This window comes from Leuciscus leuciscus (assembly GCF_965113295.1).
Source record: "Leuciscus leuciscus genome assembly, chromosome: 3".
NCBI classification, from domain to species: domain Eukaryota; kingdom Metazoa; phylum Chordata; class Actinopteri; order Cypriniformes; family Leuciscidae; genus Leuciscus; species Leuciscus leuciscus.
This window is the reverse complement of record NC_138727.1, coordinates 2,894,004-2,920,442: the sequence shown is the minus strand read 5'-3', so window position 1 is coordinate 2,920,442 and position 26,439 is coordinate 2,894,004. Positions and strand designations below refer to the sequence as shown.

Genomic DNA, 26,439 nt, shown 5'->3' with positions numbered 1-26,439 from the left:
TGGGCCGATATAGGCTATAAGAATTTTCAGTATGTATACTGTGTACTATACACATTATCCCACCGGTCACAATTGTTCACAATAAAAATTATTATTGAATATTTTAAGGGGCAACTAATGACACCTCATATGGATATTTTCATGTCTGGGAAAAGTTTGGGATTAAACAGGTTAATTTCACACATTTGCAATAAACGTAAGATGGCAGCAGTGACCCTTTACTAGTGGAAGACAAACATTGTCCAACAAACGCAAGGCGTTTTCAAACTTCCTCTGTTCTTACACCACGCCTCGGTGTGTTTGTGTCTCTGTCTCGAAGTCTCGAAGACAAGTGAATAAAGTATAGGCTACGTTTTCTAACAAAAATGTCACTTCAACTCTTGACGTTGATCTCCATCGTTGTGTTCTTCACCACAGGAGCTGTTTCAGGTGAGTTATTAACGTGTTCATGGAAATAACACGCCGTTCTTGGCAAACCTAAACAGTTAGGGTCAAATTTACTAACAGCTTCCTCCAGTGCAATTATGGTTACTCTTTTGGCGTTAAAAAACTACTGTCATGATTTAATAAAGATACGCTGTATAAAAAAAAAAAAAAAAAAAAGAAAAAAAAAGACATTAGCTCTGAAAAGGATGGACAGGGTTATTTTTCGGTGGACCTTCATTATTGCATGAGTTTTCCTTTCAGGCGCAACATTTATGGTGGAGGAGATTATTTAAATGAATCACACAAGGTGATTTACTGTAGATTGTGTTGGTCATTATGGAAATGATCTGTTCTTTCATTTGCACGTCGTCAGTAGATGAAGTAGTTTCCTTTCATCCAGAAGGGCTTTACGCCCATTTCTCACATACTCCTTGTGGTATGCGGTGCAGGAGCAGCACACTATAGTGCTTTCACATATGCTGCGTTTGCAGTGTGTAACTGATCCACTGCTGTACCCGTAACTGATCCACTGCTGTACCCGTAACTGATCCACTGCTGTACCACAAACACATACTCACTATTTTAATTTTGAAATCCAGAAGTTATCAGTATAAGTTTTGTCAGCATTGCGATTCTCTTTGTACACATTTACACTCTTTATTAGATGTATTACGTTTAAACACAATTTAAACAACGCATTATTCAATGCATTAGGCCACTTCTTTATGGGCCATTCTACAGAATTGGTGCAAACTGCTGTCCCTCATCCAAAAAACACATTTGAAAAGCATTTAATTATTAAAATCTTAGATGTTTACTAAGATCCTTCAATTATCTATTGAAACCCACAATAATATTTAAGATATCAGTAAGCTTTATATATATATAAAATCATCATTTATGGGCTACTTTCAATTAGGAGGTGGCTGTCCCAAACCCTAACCCCTAAATTTCAACTTGTGAAAATGATATTGAAAAATGTTTTGCAAATTTTTCCATTCTTGTAAAAAAAAAAAAAAAAAATATATATATATTTTTTTTTTTTTTTAAACGAAGTCACTACCAAAACAGTGAATGTTGTAGTCCATTGGCTGAGACTGATTTTAACCACACCCCTACATTTTTGATCAGGAAATATTCCTGTGTCCCTCTCTCTCATGTGCTATATGGTGAGTAGATTGATCCCATAATTTTGAGGTAAATGTGTTCTAAAATTGAGAAAACTTTTTGGGATGTTATTCCATAAAATGTAGTTGTTATATGTGTTCAACTGTTCTGACCAGTGATTGCTAACCATGTGCTGATTAACATCTTCGAGCTAGGCTCAAAAGTATCTAATATTGTCACTACCAAAACAGTCACAACCGAAACATGTCTTGAAGTTTTGGTTGTGACATTATTGTTTTGGTAGTGACAAAAGGGAACACATAATCCTTTATTTGGAGGAATAAACTACATTTTAGTACAGTTATGCAAATAATTACTACTGCAGTATGTTTTAGTAGTGTTTTAGTGTTTTAGTATGCAAGATTCTGTTAAAATTCTGTAATGTGATGAGGTTACAATTACTTAAGGTTGCAGTCCATGATACTAGCTTAGGTGTAAGGTTGTTGTCAGTAATGTTAATTTCTATGATTAACTTGACAGGGAGAATGACATAAAACACCAACATGCCTAAAAAAAATAGAAAAACTACAACAGAGAGACAGAGAGAATACAAACAAAGGTTGAGGGAAGACCCAGTGAAGTACGAGGAATACTTAAGGAAAGAAAGATAAAGAAATAAGAAATGAAGGGAAGAAGGAAAGTTGAAGAGTATCAGTGAATTATCTGACAGGGAGCAAAGACATGCCAGAAAAGCATGGAGGAAAAGACAGAAAAGACACAGGATGATGGTGAAAAGACAAAAAGAGGTGGAGACATTTTGCAGGGCTTCCACACCACCTACAGTGTAAAAAAAAATGTTACTGCTATTTACTTAAAAAAAATTATGGTAACAATATTACACATAATATTTTTGAGTAGTTAAAGCTTGATTTCATTCATGGAATCTACCTGAATAAATAATGTAAAATGCCCTAATTTATTTAGTCTATGACATAATGAATTAAATTTATTTAGTGAAATGTGCTTTTTTATTTGAAGTATTTTTTATTCTCATAATTATGTGAAGTCAAGTGAAGGGATATGACCTGTTTATATTTAACTTTGAGATATATTGTTTTATATAAAGACTGTATGCTGCTAGGACAGCACAGAATCAAACTTGTTACTGCACTATCATTAGCAGACTTATTGCTACATGTATAAAACAATATGCTTCAGAATATTAAAACAATGCAGTTATTCACAACCTAACCATAAGCCCTACTCTTCTGCACAATGGTAACGATCAAAACTTTAACATAATAGAAACTCTTTCAAATGTGAAACATACCTGAACATTAACAGATGTTTCCCTTTACTCAAAAACACATGAAATAACACTTAATTTCAAGATTTACTCTCCATTTCCAGCCATGTGCAAAGCATGCTGGGAACAAACAATGGTGTCTCTAAATAAAACCACATAAATTAGCTAATTCTCTTAAAATAAATAGGTAGTGTCACGATCCGCTCAAGGGAAAAAGCAAGGTGGATCCAAGTGCAGTCAAATTGAGGTTTATTAAGGGTAATCCAAAAGAGTAGTCAAAACAGGCAGGATTCGATATCCAGACAGGCAGTACAAAAACAACAAACAGACTCAGGCAGGGAACACGGTAAACCAAACGCGGTGTGACATAAACAACGATACACACAGGACATGGAACAAACAGGGCTTTAAATACAGGAACAAACTAGATGACAACGAGAAACAGCTGGGAACAGATAACAAACACCTGTGCAATCACACATACAGGAATTGTGGGAAAGGTAGTTCTTGAATGACACCGTGGGGAAAGGAGGACATCTAGTGGATACCAGAAGAACACAACCAGACACTGTGACATAACCCCCCCTCTACGGAGTGGCTCCCAGACACTCCAAGACCGGACACAGAACAAAACAAAAGTTCAGGAGGGAGGTGGCAAGGTGGAGGATCAGGGGGAGGGACGGGGGGCCAGGTCCATGAAGGGACACAGAAACAGGGGGTAACAGACTCAAAGGGGGCCAGGGTGACACAGACAGTACAGAGGGGGAACAGGGCGAAGCAAACAGTTCATCGGGCGGCCGGGGCGAAGCGAACAGTCCCTCGGGCAGCCAGGACGGAGACGACAGTTCATCGGGCGACCAGGGCGGAGCATACTTTCCCTCGGGCGGCCACGGCGGTGCAGACTCTCCCTCGGGCGGCCACGGCGGAGCAGACAGTCCCTCGGGCGGCCAGGGCGGAGACTTTCCCTCGGGCGGCCACGGCGGAGCAGACAGTCCCTCGGGCGGCCAGGGCGGAGACTTTCCCTCGGGCGGCCACGGCGGTGAAGACCCCTCGGGCGGCCACGGCCCAGGAACAGACCCCACCGGCTCCGCCCCAGGAACAGACCCCACCGGCTCTGGCCCAGGAACAGACACCACCGGCTCCGGCCCAGGAACAGACACCACCGGCTCCGGCCCAGGAACAGACACCACCGGCTCCGGCTCAGGAACAGACACTGGCTCCGGCTCAGGAACAGACACTGGCTCCGGCTCAGGAACAGACACTGGCTCCGGCTCAGGAACAGACACTGGCTCCGGCTCAGGAACAGACACTGGCTCCGGCTCAGGAACAGACACTGGCTCCGGCTCAGGAACAGACACTGGCTCCGGCTCAGGAACAGACACTGGCTCCGGCTCAGGAACAGACACTGGCTCCGGCTCAGGAACAGACACTGGCTCCGGCTCAGGAACAGACACTGGCTCCGGCTCAGGAACAGACACTGGCTCCGGCTCAGGAACAGACACTGGCTCCGGCTCAGGAACAGACACTGGCTCCGGCTCAGGAACAGACACTGGCTCCGGCTCAGGAACAGACACTGGCTCCGGCTCAGGAACAGACACTGGCTCCGGCTCAGGAACAGACACTGGCTCCGGCTCAGGAACAGACACTGGCTCCGGCTCAGGAACAGACACTGGCTCCGGCTCAGGAACAGACACTGGCTCCGGCTCAGGCACAGACACTGGCTCCGGCTCAGGCACAGACACTGGCTCCGGCTCAGGCACAGACACTGGCTCCGGCTGTTGTAGTGCCAATGTTGGGGTGCAATCGAGGAAATGACTTCTCAAAGATCTCAGATGCCAGAAAGATTAGACTTTATTTCACAAGCAAAGTCTGAACGCCCTTCTGCAGAAAGACGCTACCAAGCAATGATCAGCTCTAACGTATATACCTTCTCCTTCCTCCAAAGATGGTAATACATGATGGTAATACATTCTATAGGTATTTTGAGAAATAGTTTTGTACCATGTGACATTACTGAAATAGAATTTTCTGCTGCAGCAGCACAGCTCTCAGGCTTCCAAAGTCAATCCAAAGTCACTCAAAAGACACACAGAAGGAGATAATAGTGTACAAAAATACAGTTAAATTACTTATTTTCTAAATAATAAAATCTTCAACATTCCCCTCTCTGGGGCTTACTCAAGCCCCACAATCATTTCCCTTTTCCAGAGTGTAGTTTCAAAATCCAGTCCCCTCATTTATACTACCTTAGTGACTAAATTAAGTCACTCATTCTTATTTCCAATGACTGAAATTATGCCACCACACTCCGAGGAGCAATCGAGCCAAACATCTTTCTCCATACATTTTTCTTTCTTTCAGTTGTTTTTCTTTCAATGGAGAAAGTAAAAGACCCGAATCCTCCCTAATCAAACATCAAACATTGTTATAAGCGTGAGCGTGTATTTTGTTCAGCCTTGCCTGTGGTTGTCACAGTTATGTAGAACACATCAAACCTCAAATCATGCATTATACTATCCAAAAGTTTTTCCTTGAGGTGTAGACTTTCTCTTCGACCCAGACACTTTGCGCATCGTAGAGGGTCACCCTTTTTGGGCCAGAGGTTAGGCTAGCACATACACCCAGGGTCTGGCTCATCAATCATCTTCTTCGTCCTCATTTGAGGTACTTGATTCATTGTCCAATGCTTGTAAGATCCAATTTGTTTTTTCAGGGCAATCCTGACACTTTAGCACCTCCATTTGTTTAACCGTGGTTTTAACTACAAGCGATCGTAATATTGGAAGTACACAACAGAATAATAATCCTCCTATTAATATTGCAGCACCTAAAAACATTCCTAATTTTGCAAACCATGCTCCTATTGCACCAAAGTTTAAATCAAACCAGTCCCACATTTGGCTATCTCTTCCTGCATTTGCTTTAAGTTCTGCTCTTAATCCTTTTATCTTAAGCATAGCTTCAGTAAATTTTCCTCCTGGAGCGGTATTATTTGGTATAAAAGTACAACACTGATCTCCAAACATAACGCATACTCCTCCTTTGTCTGCCAATAGCCAATTAAGGGCTTGTCTATTTTGCCATGTCATTTTACTTGTTTCACGTAGTTGTTCTCCTAATGCAGATAATGCATCATCAGTGTAATTAATAAATCTCTGCTGATTATAGTAAATATAATTGATCCATTCAACATTTTTGTTTTGCGTGATCCATATAAATATTGATTCAAACCCTGATTTAACTTCATCTCTAGCTTTAAATTCATTAGGGATACCTCTAGGTTGACCTATTGAATCTAAACTTACATTAGGATCTGGTTGATAAGCTCTCTTACTTCTGTTATTGTTTTCCTTTACATTTTGTTCTGGTTCCCACTGTGCAATAGTAATTTCTTGAATTAATCTTACCCTAGCACATATTCCTTTCCATTTTAGCGGCAAGGATGCTAGAAGCCGTCCTTTTCCACAAGCCCAAAAGAAATCTGCTACTACCAATGTCTGATCTTCATATAGCTCTATTGACGGTAATGCTATAGTTTGGTTTTTACATTCTTGCTCTGGATTTATCTTTTTCCCTTTTTTAGTTCCTAGTGCTTGAAGTTCTGGGGCTCTTACAGGTATATTTGAATGCCAAGCATTTGTTTTGTCTAGGTTCCATATCGTATCACACTTTCCATCAAATTCTCCTAAATTATGAATTCCTGTAGACTTATTAAAGCATTCATATTCTTGAGTGTAGTCTATACTGTACCATTTTGGGATTTCTACTTTTCCTTTTTCTATTTTAATATTTGAATTTACATCCCAATATTGACACCAGGTTCCCCAATGTGGTCTATTAAATTGTTCATGCAATTCAGAATTTCCTGAAAAAGCTAAACATTCAGCTGAGCAGTAAGGTCTAAAATAGTCATTTGTATGACAAAAGTGACTATTGAACACAGCACATTTTACGTAGTCATGTGGATTTGGAACTACTATTACCTTATTCAAGGGGGATTTAGAGCACATTAAGCAATTGCTCATGCCTATTTCTCTTGCTGTAAACGTTGCCCATTTATACCAATCATTATTCTGTGCTGTTTCCCATAAAATATCTCCTTCATTACCTCCCTCAATGTTTTCATCGTCAATATTTCTACGTTGTTTTGATAGCTTTTGCTCTTCAGTCACTGCTTGTTTTGTTGAGGTCATTGCTAAGTTGTCACTAGTTATTGAGGGCTGAGAAGTCAATTGTAGGGAAGTCTGGGTGGTGTTGTCTATAGTTTGAACTTGAAAGGAGGTTTGGGTGCTGATACTTAAAGCTTGAACTTGCAGTATCAGATACAGTAAGCATGTGAGGATCATTATCAGACGCATTATCGGACTCATTTCTTTCAGTCTGATGATTTTCTCTACCTTGCTCACCGACTTGTTGTTCTGAGCTTTCAATATTCTGCACGCTTTCGTCCTGTCTCTCCGTTCCACGTGTATTTTCTTCTCTTTCCTGTCTTTGTTTTGGAACTCTTGTGCAGTGGTTCAGATGATACCATGTGGTCTTTCCTTCCACCTGGACTGCTGTCGGAGTAGCTGTCACTACTTTGTAGGGACCCTCTCTCCTGGGCTCGTTCCACTTTCTCCTGAACACCCTCAGATACACTAGATCACCTGGAACTACCGGACAATGTGTCTCTGTCTCCTCACTGGGCTGCTTTCTCGATTCCTGTAAATATATAGCTTTATGTATTGCAGTTAGTTTTTTCATATAGGATCTTAATTCCAGTTGCAATTGTTCCAACGGCGGTCCTTTGTAGGGACCTCTGCAATACGGCACAGGCATGGGTCGACCCGTAAGCATCTCATGCGGTGTTAGATGAGTGATTCTATTAGTTTGCATGCGGTAGCTCATTAGTGCAATTGGTAACGCATCAACCCAATTAAGTTTAGTACTTTCACATATTTTATTGAGTTTGGTCTTGAGGGTACCATTAATTTTCTCAACTATCCCTTGCGACTGCGGATGATAAATACAGCCTAATCTTTGTTTTATTCTTAATTGCTGCAAAACTTGTTTTACAGTCTTTTGAATGAATGCTGACCCATTATCAGAACTTATTTCTGATGGTATTCCAAATCTTGGGATTACTTCTCTTGTCAAAAATTTAATCACTGTTCCGGATCCCTCATCCGCTGATGGTACTGCCTCTACCCATCTGCTAAATCGATCTATTATTACAAGCATGTACCTTTTGCCTTGTACTCGCTTTATCATGTCCACATAATCCATTACCAAGTGTCTGAATGGTCCTTCTGGTACTGGTATGTGGCCTATTGGTGTCGCTGTTCCTTTCCTAACATTGTTCTTGGCACAAATTTCACATGTGGACAAAAAATTGTCCACCATTGCATACAAATATGGAGACCAATATCCTTGCTGTTTAATCTTCCTAATCACTTCCCCTCTCGCGCTGTGGTCAAAACCATGAGCGTCTGTCATGAGAATATTTAAAAATGCAGTTGGTGCCACAATTTGTCCTTCATGTGAACGCCAAATATCTTGTGCATCTTTTTTGGCCCCTCTCTGGTGCCACATTGAATGTTCATAAGGGCCTGCTTCTTGTTGAATTCGAACAATATCTTCCAGTTGAGGTTGTGGTTCTATTAGAACTACAGGATTTAATATTGCTACTTGACATCCTGATGCTTTTTTAGCTTCTAAATCTGCTACGTTGTTACCTTTAGTGACAAAGTCATTTCCTTTTTTATGAGCCTGGCATTTGATGATTGCCAATCTTTTTGGTAACATCATAGCAGAAATTAATTGACCTATTTGTTCTGCATGTTGGATGGGAGTTCCATCACTCTTTTTGAAGCCTCTTTGTTTCCATACTGCACCAAACAAATGACATACACCATGAGCATATGCTGAGTCTGTAAAAATATTTGCTGTCAGTCCCTTTGCTAATTGACACGCAGTTGTGAGAGCTTTTAATTCTGCTAACTGAGCAGAACAAGGCTGTACACAATGTTGGGATATTACTGGTACAAATTCATCTTTATCTTTTCTTACCACTGAATATCCTGTATGATTTCCCAGGTAATCTTTAAAACTAGAACCATCTACAAAGTAAATTACTTCTACTTCAGTAATTGGTGTAGATTCAAGATCTGGTCTTAATCTGGTGAATGCCAATGAATTGGCCACACAATCATGTTGCTTCCCTTCATAGTCCAAAGGAATTAACTCTGCTGGATTCACTGTATCACATCGTTTAATGGTAACATCTGGATACGTAAGCAATGATGAATATGCTAGAATACGAGCTTGAGTTAACACAAATTTTCCTTGTTCGATTAATTCTACAATCTTATGGTGTGCATAAATAGTTACTGGGTATCCCATAGTTATTGTAGATGCTTTTTCATATGCATAGTACACTGCTGCAAGACCTTGTTGGTAACATGGTGGGTAGCCTTGAGCTACATTATCCAGTTTGGTGCTATAATAAGCTATGGGCTGTTTTTTCCTGCCACTGCAAGTCTCTTGCATCAGAACCGCTGAGGCATAGCCATCAGTCCTGTTTGATACATATAAATGAAATTGTTTTGTATAATCAGGATTTGCAATTACAGGTGCCCTTTGTAATTCCTTTTTTATAGATTCAAATGCTATCATAGCATCTGTATTCCATTTCAATTGATTATTTAAATTTTGTAGTCCTGCTTGTTTCATGATTTCTCTCAATGGAGCTGTTTTTATTGCATAATCTTCTATCCAATCTGCACTGAAGCCAGTCATTCCTAGAAAAGTCATCATTTGTTTTACTGTTTGTGGCAATGGTGCTTTACTTAGGCCTTCTAATTGATTTGGAGCTATTGCTTTTGTTCCATATGAAATTAACCTACCCAAATATTCAACCTGTGGCTGACAATATTGTAGCTTGGTTTTAGATACTTTGTGTCCTCCTTGGGCTAATTTTGTAAGTACCTTTATAGAATCTTTATGACACTGTTCTCGTGTTGTTGAACAAATCATTAAATCATCTACATATTGCAGCAAAGTGCTATCTATCACAAGGTCTTCCAAATCAGCTTTAAGAACTTGATTAAAAATATGTGGAGAGTGTTTAAATCCCTGAGGCATTCTTGTGTAAGTATATTTTTTTCCGGCATATAAAAATGCGAATAAATATCTACTGTTTTCATCCACGGGAATACTAAAGAAGGCATTACATAAATCAATTACTGTGAAATATTTTGCATCAGGAGGTACATTTGTTAACAACGTATGTGGGTTTGGAACATCAGCTGGCCAATCTTCTGTTATTTCATTAATTGCGCGTAAATCATGTGCCAGACGCCATTTTGATTTGTTTGCTTTAATTACAGGCAAAATTGGAGTGTTACAGTAACTATTTGTTTCTACTAGCACTCCTGCTTTTACCAAACCTTCAATTGTATCTTTAATGCCTGCTTCTGCTTCAGGCCTTAAAGGGTACTGTGACTTACGAGGCAGGTGTACACCTGGCTTGAGTTTTATTGTTATTGGGCTAGCTGACTTTACCAATCCCACATCGGTGTCATGTTGAGACCATAACTCAGTTGGTACTTGTTGCTCAACTTCCTTAAATAGTTCTTCATCAATAGTCTCTATCGATTTGTTGGTTGTTATCATTTGTTTTTGTATTTCTTGATTAATGACAATCTCCTGAGGAGAACCCATTAATTTGGTTGTATACAAAATTTTAATGAAATTTTTGTCAACCGAATGAAAAATTGACGGATTTATTGTTGGCTCCCACTGGCATTGTTCTGCTTTTTTCATCATTGGCCCTAAATCTTTTGTCTCCCAATTTTTTCCTGCATACAAGGACACATGTGGTACAGAATCTGGTACATTAAACCAATTTTTTATAAATTCGTTTTCTGTTATACTCATTGCTGCTCCCTGTTTACCAATTATAATGTCTTTTACGTTTAGTTCAATCTTTTGGTTTTCAGTTTTCTCTTGCCATGCTTTTTCTATTTTTTCGTCTCTTTCTGGGTCATATATCATAGTACAATGAAATTCTGATTTTGGAAACTGTGCTTCAAAAATCTGTGCTTCAATGAACTTTCCCCATGTATTAATTATTTGTCTCACTTCGTTTTCTATTTGTCCTATCCAGTATACATTTGCTTTTGGTTCAGAGATCATCATTTGAGTTCTTATTCCCTGTAGGTCTATATACACTCCTTCTGGAGAACACCAAATTTGTAGCCCTAATTTACATAATGCATCTCTTCCTAACAAATTAACAGGAGTCTGATTTGATACGAGGACAGGTAGTGTCACACTTTTATTTTTAGTTTGTAGGCAAACTGGAGCAGTCATAGGAATAAGCTGCGTTTGTCCCGAGAATCCTATTGTCTTTGCAAATTTTCCAGACAAGGGGAGATGTGAGGCATAATTTGAATTTACACATGTAAAAACAGCTCCTGTGTCTACTAACATGGGTGTAGTTTTACCTTCTATTTTAATTTTTAACATTGGTTCTTGATCAGCATTAGTTGTTAAGATTGGCAGCTGATTATCCCCTTTAGGATTCTCTGGGCACCCCTAATATCCCTGATTTGGACCTCCCCAAGGGTTTACTGGGCCTTGACTCGGACCCCGAAAAGGGCGCTGCCATCTCCCCCCCCTTCCACTCCTCGGTGGCTGTGACCATGGATTGATGGGACAATTGTCTCTATTATGTCCTGGATTGCCACATCCCCAGCATACTTGGATATTATCAGGCCTGCCTTTTCCTCTTTGTCCCCCTTGTGGTGGATATCTTTTCCATCCCATTGGCTGCTGCTGTGGAGCATAGACATTGACAGTGGGTGCAGGGATCTGTTGTACATTTGGAGGTATTGCTACAGGCGGGGGCAGCTGCATAGCTGTCTGTGGAGCCATAGGAGCCATTACTGTCATTTGATCTGACTCTTCTCTTTTTACAGTAGCTTGAATCTTTTTCTTATTATTGCTTGTCAGCTGCTCAATCTGTAACTGAGTCAGTTTTCTTTGCAGTTCTTTTTCTTGAATCTTTAGTCTGAGTTCATTTTTTCTGTATTGTTCTACAGCATGAGTGACATAATCACAAAACTCCTTGTGTGTTTTGGAATTTAGACCGACCACATCCTCCAGCTTGCTCTTTACTGTTTGCGGCATAGCATCTACCACAGCATTTCTGAAAAGTGTAGCCATTAATGGGTCTCCTTCTGGATTCCCTTCAGTCTCTTGCTTCCATCTTTTTAATTGTCTCTGTATATATTCAATTGGGCTTTCTGTATCTCCCAGTTGTTCCCCCTTTAGTGATTTAGGGTCTATTCTGGTTGGATACTCATCTCGCAGTGCCTGCCATACTGCTGGACGGAATGCATCAAAAACAGTCCCATCCATGTAATAAGAGTCAACAGCTCTGTCTAAATCAGACGCTTGGAGGATTTCTTCCATTTTTGATCCTCCTATAATTTTTGCCAGAAGTGCTTTAATGTCCCCCACAGATAACAATTTGCCCATTGTTTCTTCTTCAAACACTCTGATCCACTTTCCAGCCCCCTCATGAATGTTTGGGAGGCGAGTGACTAACCCTTCAAGATCCTGTGAGGCCCAGGGCACATATTGACCCTCTGTACCCTTAATTAGAATTGGGAGTTGTTTTGCCATTGGTCTAAGCCTTCCTTTTTCTCTTCCCTGTGTCCACCTTTCCCCATCAAATGATAACTCCTGTTCACTTCCTATATTTAAACTGTCCAATAGCCTACTTCTGCTTTTGACTAATTTATCTGTGTCATCTATTAATTGTTCTGTTTCTTTAATTCTTTTATCTATTTCATCCTCCATTATTTGTGCTACCGCATCAATCTCCTCCTCTTCCTTTTCTATTTGCTTTCCCTCATATTGTGTTTTTATTTTTTCTAATGCTGTCCGTGCCTGTTTATAGCAATCTAAGGGTAAGCTTTGCTTAGATGTTTTATCTTGAGTCATTTTTTGTCTTACATATTGTTTTGTTCCTTTTTCTTTTTCTAATTCCACTTGTCCCTCCATTTTCATTTCTCCTAATACTTCTACTATTCCCTTAAGTATTGGAAATTGACCTTCTGGTATTACTTTTGAAGGTGGTTTGGCAAAGATTTCCTCTTTTTTCTTTGTTTCTTTGTCTGTCTCTTTTATTATTTTCCTTGCTTGCTTTATGCTTTTCAAAAAATCTTCTCCCTCTTGTTTGAACAATGCCAGCACTGCCTGTTCTTTTTCTCGTTTAGCTTCTCTATTTTTTCTTTTTAGGCTTTTATTCTTTATCTTATGATTTTTTATCAAAGTTTCCATTTCTTCGCATAATGTTACGTCAAATGTTCCTTCTTTTGGCCATTTTGTCATCATATCTTGAGTTCTCTTTTGCCATTTAATTGACATTTTATCAATTAATTCCTTACACAAAGGGTATTTTAACCCCAGCATTTCCACTGGAGAGGCCATAATTCTTCTTTAATCAATTTATTTTAAGAAACAAATTCCAAGTTCCAAATCTTTTTTTTTCTTTTCTCCTCTCAACAGGAACTCAATATACCGTTTAATTTAATTTTCCTCTATCCTTTTCTTTAACTTGTATTTGAATGTTTATTCATACACAAATTTTTCTGTATTTATTTAATTCTTATTCAAATATCACCAATCATTGAAAACCACCACCTTTTTATTTAGATCATAGTATTTATCTATTATCATCTATTACACTTTGCATAAACAGAACAACTAATTATTTAACACCACTGAATTGGATATCTTATATACTTTATTATATTAATCTATTTTTGCAAAGCTAATTTTCTAACTTAATTTCTCTCACATTCACAGTCATTCAACATTCATCATTCCCAAAAGTCCTTTATTGATTGGGGACAATTTTTATTCTTTCATTCTTGTTCCTCAGGGCTTATTGCTGTTCATCCCCGGGACTCATACACTCATTCCTTTATCTCTCCTCGAGTGAACAGTTCCCTCACCACCAGACCACAGTCTGTGAGGTCAGCAAGGGGTCATGCTCCACAAGAGACAGAGCTTATTTTTAACCACAAGCATCCAAAGCCCACTCACACACAAATATTTACTCCACTCTCTGTCAGCCTTACTTAAAACAGTGAAAAACAATACACTTTTAAAACCTCTATTTATACTATCTTATTCATATACCTCTTCACTCCCTCAACAGAAAAGAGTCATATATGATCTTAATTCCCCTGAGCAAACTCTTATTAGAGTAATAAGGTACCCGGAAATTGACTTAATCTGCAATCATGCTCATTTGTATCCTTCAAGGCCCTCTTACAAATGTCTGCAGATCAACCATCTATATAAGCTAAACTATACCTGTATCAATCAATGCCCACTTACAGGTATAAAACATCAATAACTGATATCCTTATATCAGTGCACTTGTCATCCATCAAGGCCCACTTGACAAAGTACATATAACTAAACTTATTCCATAAACCTCTGTGATTCACTTCCTCAACACAACAGAGTGAAATAAGACCTAACTTCTTCTGTGTTCATGCTATTCTTGTATCCATCAAGGCCCACTTACAAGAACCCACAGTCTAATAATTTATATCCTTACCAATAAATTCAAACCCTCTGTGTGCATGCTTTTTGCTCATCATCCTTCAAGGCCCACTTGATTGAACAAACACAGAACTTTACGTACGTACGTCAAAACTCTTAGCGCTAAATATGCAGTACCAGTACTTCAAATAATTCACACAGAATTACTCCAAGCACTGGCAAAGTCTATTGGAGCTCCCTGCGCTTTTACCATATCATTTGATATCCTCAAGGCCTTCTTATTAGAAATCACACTTCATGCATAATTTCTGGAGTCTGAGTTTTTCATTCAAAAAAATTTTCTTTTTCAGTTCGTTAAATTTAAAGAAGCTTTTTTAAGTGCCTCACCGTAACGGACAAATGTCTGGGCGAACCACACAAACTTAAGCAAAAACTGCTTACCTTGGCCAAGAATAGAGTTTGTGCCGCTCGTCCCAACACAGCCCGCCGCAGTTCGTCACCAGCTCCTAAGGGGCCCACCCAGGGACGCCAAATGTTGTAGTGCCAATGTTGGGGTGCAATCGAGGAAATGACTTCTCAAAGATCTCAGATGCCAGAAAGATTAGACTTTATTTCACAAGCAAAGTCTGAACGCCCTTCTGCAGAAAGACGCTACCAAGCAATGATCAGCTCTAACGTATATACCTTCTCCTTCCTCCAAAGATGGTAATACATGATGGTAATACATTCTATAGGTATTTTGAGAAATAGTTTTGTACCATGTGACATTACTGAAATAGAATTTTCTGCTGCAGCAGCACAGCTCTCAGGCTTCCAAAGTCAATCCAAAGTCACTCAAAAGACACACAGAAGGAGATAATAGTGTACAAAAATACAGTTAAATTACTTATTTTCTAAATAATAAAATCTTCAACACGGCTCAGGCACAGACACTGGCTCCGGCTCAGGCACAGACACTGGCTCCGGCTCAGGCACAGACACTGGCTCCGGCTCAGGCACAGACACTGGCTCCGGCTCAGGCACAGACACTGGCTCCGGCTCAGGCACAGACACTGGCTCCGGCACAGGAACAGACACCACCGGCTCGGGCACTGGAACTGGCACCACCGGCTCGGGCACTGGAACTGGCACCACCGGCTCGGGCACTGGAACTGGCACCACCGGACTCGGGACCACCGGAACTGGGACCACCGTACTCGGGACCACCGGCACTGGGACCACCGGCACTGGGACCACCGGCACTGGGACCACCGGCACAGGCTCTGTGCTGGACGGGACCAGCGGTGACGAGGGCTCAGGCTGATGGGATGCTATGAGCTTGTGGAACCCCGTTCGGCTGATCCTCTGGGCCCTCTGTGCTGACATGAGCGCTGGGTCCATCACGCTGGACCTTAATCTAAGACGCCCAGATACTGATCCGGCTCCGGGCCTGATAGGTAGCGGCGATGTGTTCTCTCGGCCGGGCAGCGGCGATGCATTCTCTCGGCTGGGCAGCGGCGATGCACTCTCTCGGCTGGGCAGCGGCGAAGCATTCTCTCGGCCGGGCAGCGGTGATGCACTCTCTCGGCTGGGCAGTGGTAACATCTCGCTAGGAGATGCCGGCGAAGCTGGGGTATCCCAGTTACTACGGTGGTGTAGATACCTCGTAAACCCCCAAAAGTCAAGGATCTCCAGTCCCTTCATCTCCCATTGCGGTAACGGGTCATCAAGACAGTGGTTAAAAAGGTCCTTCAAGGTTGCATCATTATAGTTCATGCCTCTCGATAAGGTCCAAAAAGTTTGAGACAAACAACTCACTGTCTGACCCTGCTGGTGTAGGGCCATTAAATTTTGGAGTCTTCCCCTCCTCTCCTTCTCAGTGGTGGGGGGAAGGATCCGAAACCCCGTACTGCTGGATCCATACATGGTGTATCGTTCTGTCACGATCCACTCAAGGGAAAAAGCAAGGTGGATCCAAGTGCAGTCAAATTGAGGTTTATTAAGGGTAATCCAAAAGAGTAGTCAAAACAGGCAGGGTTCGATATCCAGACAGGCAGTACAAAAACAACAAACAGACTCAGGCAGGGAACACGGTAAACCAAACGCGGTGTGACATAAACAACGATACACACAGGACATGGAACAAACAGGGCTTTAAATACATGAACAAACTAGATGACAACGAGAAACAGCTGGGAACAGATAACAAACACCTGTGCAATCACACATACAGGAATTGTGGGAAAGGTAGTTCTTGAATGACACCGTGGGGAAAGGAGGACATCTAGTGGATACCAGGGGAACACAACCAGACACTGTGACAGGTAGCTCCTTTTCCTTCATTTTATGAGGTTTATCAGTTCCTCAGTTTAAGCCTTAAAATTGTGTATATTTCCTTAAAAAAATAGGTAAATGCATCTCTTGGTGTTATTAGTGAAATGTTCTCAATATTTTCAATAAAACACTGAACCACAATTTTCTTAATAAAATATACATAATATTTTTATTTTTTAATGAAAATTACAAGACACATGATTCATTTTTTACAGCAGTACACACACACACACACACACACACACACAGTTCAGTGATTCTGGAGATTTATCTGAATGAGGAAAATTATTCTGAAATTAATGTTTTATGTAAACACACACACACACACACACACACACACACACACACACACACACACACACAGTTCAGTGGTTCTGGAGATTTATCTGAATGACTCATAAACAAAATGTTGAAAATGTGAAAATAAAACAAAGTGGTTCTGAAACAGTCTACATTGTAAGTTGTTGTTGTTTTTTTAGGAAGAAAAATCTATGAGCATGCCTCTTCTCACTTGCACCTCAAGACCCAAAGTATAGAATAGCTCTAGGTATTCTTATAAGATATTTACTGTCAGATGTGTGTCTGCTATATGTACTGACTGCATATGTGCATCATAGTTATTTATTTATATTAACATAAAATGTGGACAATCTGATTCAGCCATGGCAAACTAAGTATTGTGGTCACTACCAAAACATTACTGTCACTACCAAAAATGTGCAGTCACAACCCTAACATGGGGTGTTTTGTCAAAAATAAAGTATACTGAATTATCAACTAAGATGTTATGATAGTGTTTGGTTCAGTGCATATTCAAACTAATGAATCCTTAACTTTGAAATCAGTACGATAAACTTTATGCCTTCTACAAAGAAAGATTTGGTTCAAAATACAACAAATCTCATAAATTACACTTAAAATATTATTAAAATTATAATCTTTATTGATTTAACCTGTACAAATATTTTATATCGATTTATATATTAAGTTGCTCAAGCAAGTGGTAAAATATTTAACCATGTACTTATATTAAAATCACAAACATTTTGAATTAAAACTCCTAAGACCCGAGCTTTGGTTTGGCATGCATTTTAGATTTCTTCTAGCTTTTTGGGGTTAGGAGGGACCAATACATATAATAACCAGATATTATCTTTGAACATGAAGCACTTTTTGAAAAAAATGATGTCCACATATGTGGACACCGGGTCTGAATTCACAGAAAAAAATCAATACACCATTGTGTAACAAAGTGCAAATCTCTTTTATTTACAGCCAGTGCCTGAACATTTTTCGTTGTTACTCTTGTATAACTTCTAAACATACATATATACATCTTCCGCTTATCCGGGGCCGGGTCGCGGGGGCAGCAGTCTAAGCAGAGATGCCCAGACTTCCCTCTCTCTGGACACTTCCTCCAGCTCTTCCGGGGGGACACCGAGGCGTTCCCAGGCCAGGCGGGAGACATAGTCCCTCCAGCGTGTCCTAGGTCTTCCCCGTTAGCATTCCATTGACTCCCATTCATTTTGGCGTCACTTTGACAGCGAATAACTTTACATCTGAGGCGTTTAAAGACTCCATTTGTCCATTATTTATTTCTAAAGAAACACGACAATGTATAAAGGGCTCCATTACCTTCTATGTTACATTAAGACCCCGTAGAAACAGTTTTTGTAAAAATAGGCTAACGATTGCGTCATAACCACTCGACTCTCTGTCGCACAGTAGAGAAATTACCGTACAGACAGGAGGAGAAGCTCGCAGGCAATCGGGGGGACGTCAAGGGAGAAGCCCATAGATATATTATACTGTCAAAATAATTAATCAGAATACTTACTCCTGCTCACTCACGCCAAAGAACTCTTTGCTGAAGCTCGCCGTCTCTGCAAGATTAACGTTGGCAGTTTGCACGCACAGCTACTAGAAGATTTACATATGTCAGACAGTTTGCTCACGTCATCAAGCTTAGTTTGAGTCGGTTTGAGTCGGTTTGAGTCTGCGCGTCAGGAACGGAAGTGCTAAAAAATCGCTAAAAATGGGCTTCACTTGTCTCAATTGAGTTCCAATGAGATGGCTCTGTCCACTTCTTATACTGTCTATGCCGGTAACCCATGCTCTTATACGCACCGGATGCCAGGCCATTGGCCAAACCTTAAACCATGACAAGTAGGAGGGGTCATAACCCTTCCTGCTACATTAAGTTAATTTTTCATCTCTATTTTTTGTGTTTATTTAAAATAAGACAAATCTGATATTTTTTTAATCTCCAAGATGTTATTTAACATTTGAGATAGTTATTTAATGCTTCGCTAACTAGCAGAAGACACTAGCAGGGTTTAAATCCCAGTTGTGCAGGCGGGGCATGTTCTAACACTGCGTTACAGTGTGCCCCTATTAGAAATATGCTATTATATTCTATACTTTTATTAATTTTATTGAGAAAACGTGAGAAAAAGGTGAATAAAGACTGAGAGTCAATGTTCAGAAATGACTAATTATTTATTTGTTTTGAACTATGTTGTATAGCTGTGTTTTCATGTGTTCGCAGTGGCGGCTGGTGAAAAATATCTTCGGTGGGGCTGTGTCATATTCAGTCGGTTTCAATAGTCTGGTAACCATGGGAGTCTTTTAGCGTAGTGGCTCCGAGGTCGTGGAATACTCTTTTTCAAGACATCCGTCAAACATCCGCCCTTCTCTCCTTCAAAAACAATTTTTTTATCTGAATATTACTCTTCAGCTCACAGTCTGTAAATTCTACATTGTTATTGATACGCTATTTGTTTGAATCCCTCTTTGTTTTGTGTCTTTAACCTAACTTTGTAAGTGACCTCTGTATATTAGGCCTACTTTCTGCTCTTGGTGTGTGTATTGTGCTTTGATGTTGATGTTTATTTTGTTCTATTCTTTAACCCAGTCTCAGTGGTTCTCAAACTTTTTAGAGTTGTACCCCATGAGGCTTTTAACATCCTTCTGCGCACCCCCACTCTTCAGTCACACCTTTCTCAGTAAGGGACAATATTTGCCCCCTTAAATCGATTTTTCCAGTGCATTTTTACCTTTACAAATACCTTTATAAAATAAATAATGCTTTAAATAATGAATGTTCATAATAAATGTTCAATAGAGAAATATGCAATGGTAAAAACGAAGTGATGCTTTTAAATATTGAATTAAAACCACCAGTAGGTGGAGAGTCATCGAGTCATTCATTCAGTAATGAAGCAAGTGGCTGTATTTATGAATTAATCATTGAATCATTGACTCTAATGATTCGTTCAAAGCCGCAGATTCGTTCACAAACACTGCTGTGGCTTTCGTTGGAGCTATTATTTTGTTGTAAAAAAAAAATATTGACAACTGTGTTGAAAATGAACATTAATATTAATATTTCGTTTGTTTAACTGTTGTATAAAATCAATGTCACATTCGCAATCGTGTGGATCTTCATATAATGTGATCATCATTAAACACAGAAACTCACACAGGGTATGTGTTTGTATCGAAGAGAGTTTGAATCTTATATCGATCTCCATTCTCAGCCTGTGTCTATATATTTGTTCTTCATGCTAGTAAGTGCTAAATGTAGCAAAACCCCAGCCAGACAATGGTGAAGCGTACTGATATTTCAAAAAGCTTTTATTTTCTTACACCCTTTTCTTCTTGAAACACCGTAAGAGCTACAGGACAGATAAATAACATAAAATTAGCTCTTACGAACCCAAACATTAGCCGAAGGCCACATTAAACAATATATTGAATATATATAACAATTTATAACAACATTACAAATAGCCATTTATAAAACCCTTTTTATGACGTTTAGAGCCCGACCGATATAGGATTTTTAAGGCCGATACCGATACAAATATTTGGTGATTTAAAAATCCGATATTCCGATATATCGGCCGATATATATATATATATTTTAAATCCAGAAACGCGTAACAAAACATGAACAGATTTCCCTAACATATGTTATTTGTAGTTATACCACGGGCTGTTTAAATACTCGATTCTGATTGGCTGGAAGGTGTGCAGTAAAACCGTTTAATGCACAGGTAGTTCCAGTCAGTTTGATTACAGTTCGAAATTAATCTGCTACTATAAACATTGGTAACCATAGTAACACAGTTACACAGTAACAAAGTTACACTTGCAAACAGAGTGAGAGACACATGAAAACGTTTATTTAGGTAGGCTAAATGGATGATTTTTGCATATCGTTTAATTTGTATGGTGAATATGGCAATTTTGAGAAATGGGCCCAGGCACAAGACGAAATAGAAGACTTGGAGAAGACGTTGAATGACAAAAAGCGGCACAAAGAATTAACACCGGCAGAGCTAGATAAGATCGAAGACGACAAAGATGAGGTCAATACGAAAAAGACAACTAAATGGGCAGTTAACACTTTCAGTGACTTTTTGCGCCAAAGACAGAACAATTGTGATTTCGAGACCTACTCTGCTTCTCTTTTAAATGAGACATTGCGGGAGTTTTATGCCTCTGTTCAATCTACCGCTGGACGCGAATACAGTGTTGCAAGTTTGATGTGTCTCAGAGCAGGTATAAACCGTCACATTACAAAATACAACATCATAAGTGATAAAGACTTCAAGTCAAGCAATGCCGTCTTTAAATCAGTTTTAAAGCGCTACAGGAAAAATGGAAAAGACACCAGCGTTCATCATCCGCGTATTACTGAGTCTGACTTGGAGAAAATTAGAAATGCACCTGCACTCTCCCCTTTCACACTCACAGGACTTGTAAGAAAAGTTTGGTTTGACATACAGCTGTGTTTTGCACGGAGGGGAAGAGAAGGAAACCGTAACCTATCAAAAGAGTCTTTCGTTCTCCGGCAAGACGAGAATGGGAAAGAGTACCTGACCCTGGCGCATAACCCAGAGACAAAAAACCACAAGGATCCCACTGCATCGGATAGGGAAAATTTACGAGGATTTATGTTTGCGAGCCCCGGCGACCCACTTTGTCCCGTGGACAGCTTTAAAAAATATCTGTCAAAGTGTCCAGAAAATGCCGGAGCGTTCTATTTGCATCCGAGACGCATCCCTCTGTGCAAACTCGAGAGCACCGAAGTGTGGTTCACCAGGGAGCCGATGGGGCTCAACTACCTTGGCAATATGCTAAAAAATATTTGTGAAGAGGTTGGTATAGATATTTCGTTTTTGCCCATAAATTTAAACTGTGTTTATATTATTTTCCAAATCTAAATTGTGTACTTTAAAGGTAGGGTAGGTAGGAATTTTATAAAAAACTTTTTTCCAAATTTGTTTAAACTTTCTATATATATCAATACATAATTAAAATGTAAGTACTCTGAAAAAAAGAGTATAAAAATCGAGTGACTCTAGACCGTTTAATCTGCATTAAACACAGCTCATTATTTCCATTCGGGACGAAACAAAGGATTGGCTTAGGCGACTGTCACTCTCTCGCAACCATGGCAACCACCCTTTTGCCACACAGGATCTGCCCACTTGCGCGCACCCGTTTGATTTGAGGAATTCAAGAGGCACGGAACCTAGGAATAGCAAAACAATGGCAGAGAAAGAGCAATCAAAATGAACATTACCGGCATATGCAGTTAGCGAAGGCAAACAAGGCAAAAAAGGAAGACAGTAATAGAAAAGGTAATGAACAAAAAGTCTTTGGATAAACAAAGAAATAAAACGCGTGTCAATATCCTCGGACCCTAGTTGCACGGCCTCTTGCACGACCTCCTCTGCTTCGCCCTCGACCCCGGACCTGTCCTCGAGCTGACGATGTGGTACTTGTCTCTGGAGTGTAGTCCTCATCAGAGTCAACAATTCTTTCATTATGGAAACTCTTACATGCAGAACACCATATATGTTATGAATCTTACACGAAATTCATCTTCATCACAGTGTAACTGATGGTAATGGAAAAACGTGTATCAATGCAACCTGTTTTTAGCTTTGCCTTATAGATATAACTAGCTCGTTAGCGAATCAAAAAATATATATTTTAAACTTTACCAATATCAATATGCTAGCTTGATAGTGAGTACTAAAATACATCTTATTTGTTTATATTCATAATGATAAAGTTAGATTTTTTTTATCACATGTGATTCTGACATGATGTCACTACATGCACTGTGCTCCTTCCTCTCCGCTCGTCTCAGGTAAATAATGCGTCTTCCAGTTCAGCGGTCGGAGTCGCTGTGTCATGTGTTTTGGGGGCGTGGCTTTGGAAGGAGCCCAGAAGGGAGGGGGTGGAGTGAATGGAAATAATGAGCTGTCTTTAAAACAGTCGTGAGAGGTCTACAGACACTCGATTTTTATACTTTCTTTTTCAGAGTACTTACATTTTAATTATGTATTGATATATAAATAAAGTTTAAACAAATTTGTAAAATAAGTTTTTTAGACAATTCCTACCTACCCTACCTTTAAATTCTTGTTAATCAGGTGGAAGGTATCTCACAAATGTACACAAACCATAGTTTGCGGAGCACTGCCGTTGGACGACTCTCTGATGCAGGACTAGAAAGTCGCCAGATCATGTCAGTGACAGGCCACCGATGCGAGGCGAGTTTGCGGTCATATTGGGCCCCATCTTTGTCAGAGAGGAGCGCATGGAGTGACATACTGACATCTAGCACCTCAACAAGCAAAGCGAAACATAATTTCACCTCCAAGCCTAAACCTGAAATAACCCTACCCTTTTCCATGTCTAACTTCACGATAAATGGAAATGTGGAGTTTAACATCAGTTAGTATAATGATGAGTAAAACAATCCCCTATCGAAATTTCCAACTGTTTGATTTTTTTGTTTTCATTTAATTTAATGCATTTCAATAAATGTAATGTGTCTTTATATAGTAGGCTAATTGTGGTTAGAGACGCCGGTTTTATTTAACACTCTACATAATTCATTTAAATAAATGACATGATTAGTTCAAATAAAGATTGCCTTGTCACTGTCAGTGTTGCCTGTCATTCATAAATAATTGTAATAAATCCATTAAAGAATCATTAAGTTAGCTATATGCTTAAGCAACGAGGGGACTGTAGACTTACACACTCAGGTAACTCGGGCACGCATGTGTCTCTCTCTCTCTCTCTCTCTCTCTCTCTCTCTCTCTCTCTCTCTCTCTCTCTCTGTTCCTTCTCTTTCAGTTTGTGATAATTCATTCAAATAAAAGCAATCCGATGGCTCTACTTTATTTAAAGCGGACGGAGTGCTAGAACTAACGAGCTGTAACTTAAGAAAATAACCGTCATTTTTACACGTCTGTTAAAAAATTACACTGTAAACATCAGTTACAGCTTTAACTTGTTTTTAACTTGGAAAATAACCAAGGTATAAGCGGGATAATCCACGGCTAGCCATGCATTAAAGAATTTTAATGCACTTCGTAGAGGCAACGGAGAGTTCTTCGCCTCTACGTCGTGCATTAAAATCCTTTAATGCATGGCTAGCCGTGGATTATCCCTTACTTATTTCACAATTTCATAATGTAGAGTCCTCAGCCTTACTAAAATAATATGATAATGCAGTTTAAAAATAAACAATATTATTATTATCATCATCATTTGTATTATTATTAAACAAGACAAAGGTAACTCCTTGTGTGTGTGTGTGTACCTTGAAATGCAATGTAAGTCGCTTTTGATAAAAGCGTCTGCCAAATGTCAATGTTATAAGCTACCTTATAATTACAATGTCAACTTGCTTATCCCTTTACCTGCACTCTTTTAATTCTATCCATCTATTCCATCAAGCTACAACAAACCATTTTCAATCATCATTTGTTGCCTGCTTTCTAAAATCTACTACTTAGTGATGCACTAAATACATTATGTGACTCGTTAATGCTGCGGCTAAACGAAGTCAGCAACGCACACTTGGATTTCACACACGTGTAAAAGAAAAGCTCACTTTTATGCACAGGCTATGTTTGATACTTTTTCTCTATGTCTAAATGTTCACTCCTCGCGTGCCTAACTTACATTTTACAATGCAGAGACTGGAACTACAGATATGCTAGTTATAAATACAGTAATCATTACTTTATTTAGGCAGAATAAGTTCGTTGTGATTTCCAAGCTCATTAGCCGCGTTTCCACTGTCGGGCCAGTGCGAGCCAGGGCTTTAAACTGGCCGTGCCGGGCTAATAGCCTCGGGCTAATAGCACCGGGCCTGTGTTTCCACTGTCAGGCCAGAAGCGCTTCACTAAAACACACCCGTAACACGCCTCTCTGGAACAACGTCACACTAACCCATCATTTCAACAACAAATGGAAGTTTTATCAGAAAACTAATCAGAAATCACTGGAAACAGCGTTGAAAACAAACATGATAAAAGCGGCCGTTTGCTGGCATTTTTGTTGTTTACTTGAATATTTAAAACCCAAGCATCGATGTTTTACCACAGGTTTACAATAAAAAGTGATACATTGATCATAATGAATTAATTTATGTCAAAACTGCACATTAGTCACTCAGAAATAAATTACCGTTAGGTCTATTTCACAAAAGAAAGAGGACACACTTACTTCTTCAGTCGCGTCTGTTTCTGTTTATTTGGTAGGATAGTTACAGGACATATTTACATCACATTTAGAAAGAATGATAATTTCTACAAATATATGCCACCAAAAATACGACCTGAGGAGCTTTAGCACTCTCTCGACTCCCATGCAGATATTTTCCGTCAGAGAAACGAAAAAAGTTGCTTTATTTTATGATAGTCCGGTATAAAGAGACGAGACGTAGGCTACTGACAGATAAAATAAAAACATGACTGTGGTAGCCTTTATGATTGGTCTGATTTCTTCAAGCGTTTACTATGGTAATGGTTAGCGCGCATAGTCTTTTGCATCACAAACACAAGGCATTCAAACATGAACGCGAGTTAAATTAGCCTTTTTTAAAAGTCTTTAATGCTGACAGAATCATCCGGCGCTGCCATCTCCCGACTCATTTGAACTCCGCCTCTGTTCGTAACCACTCCTCTAGCCCGAGCTGGCCCGCTTTGGCCCAAGGTATTCGACGGGCCAGAAATCCTGGCCGTTGGCCCCGAGTAAGACCCGATCCAGCCCCAGAAGTGACAGTGGAAACGCGACTGGCACGCACTAGCACGGCCCGGCCCGGCCCGGCCCGGCCCGACAGTGGAAACGCGGCTATTGATGTAAGCAGTCTTCCTTGTAGAGTGCCCTCTGGTGGACAAACTATGCAGCGCCAACACTCATAACATGGTTACAGGGTGTTTCGTCCGCTTTTATTTTATTTTTTAAATATTCATTTATCGGCCATTATAAATGCCGATACCGATAGTTTGGAAAATGCCTAATATCGGCCGATAATATCGGCCCGCCGATATATCGGTCGGGCTCTAATGACGTTACCTCAATCAGTATTAACAATGCTGAAAAGCTTATGTTAACATAACTTCACATGACAAGTGATACACATTTAAACACTTCTTCAAGTCGAATAAATTAACCCACATATTAATGCACATAAACATTAAACAAACTAAACACAATACCTTGTTCCCGTTCCAGCTAGGTGCCTAATTATCCCCTCCTTTTCTTTAGAACTTTACGATTTCAGAGTGTTTTAGAGCGCCCTAGCGCCCTCTATTGGCCAGCCGCCCCTGTGTGTTCGTAGTCAAAACTCAAAAATGAGTTTATATTTAATTATTAAAAATTGCCATTATTTTATATGAAAT

The 26,439-nt window shown here is 39.7% G+C and overlaps 1 protein-coding gene and 1 long non-coding RNA gene across 4 annotated transcripts in view; both read left to right on the top strand.

Annotated features, from left to right (window-relative positions):
- LOC309494502 (CD48 antigen-like) overlaps positions 1–26,439 on the top strand; it is a 53,327-nt gene that overhangs the window by 15,203 nt on the left and 11,685 nt on the right. For 2 of the 3 annotated variants that reach the window (XM_082163913.1, XM_082163915.1), the window contains exon 1: positions 264–429. The exons of the other annotated variant lie outside the window; for it this stretch is intronic. In XM_082163913.1, coding sequence (XP_082020039.1) covers positions 366–429 — 64 coding nt within the window. In that variant the 5' untranslated portion in view covers positions 264–365. Of the gene's footprint in view, positions 1–263; positions 430–26,439 lie in introns of those variants that run through there. 3 annotated transcript variants of the gene reach the window in all.
- LOC309494241 lies at positions 11,933–13,382 on the top strand. Its single transcript, XR_014204267.1, has 2 exons — positions 11,933–11,999; positions 12,155–13,382. It is a non-coding gene; the product is annotated as an uncharacterized lncRNA (long non-coding RNA).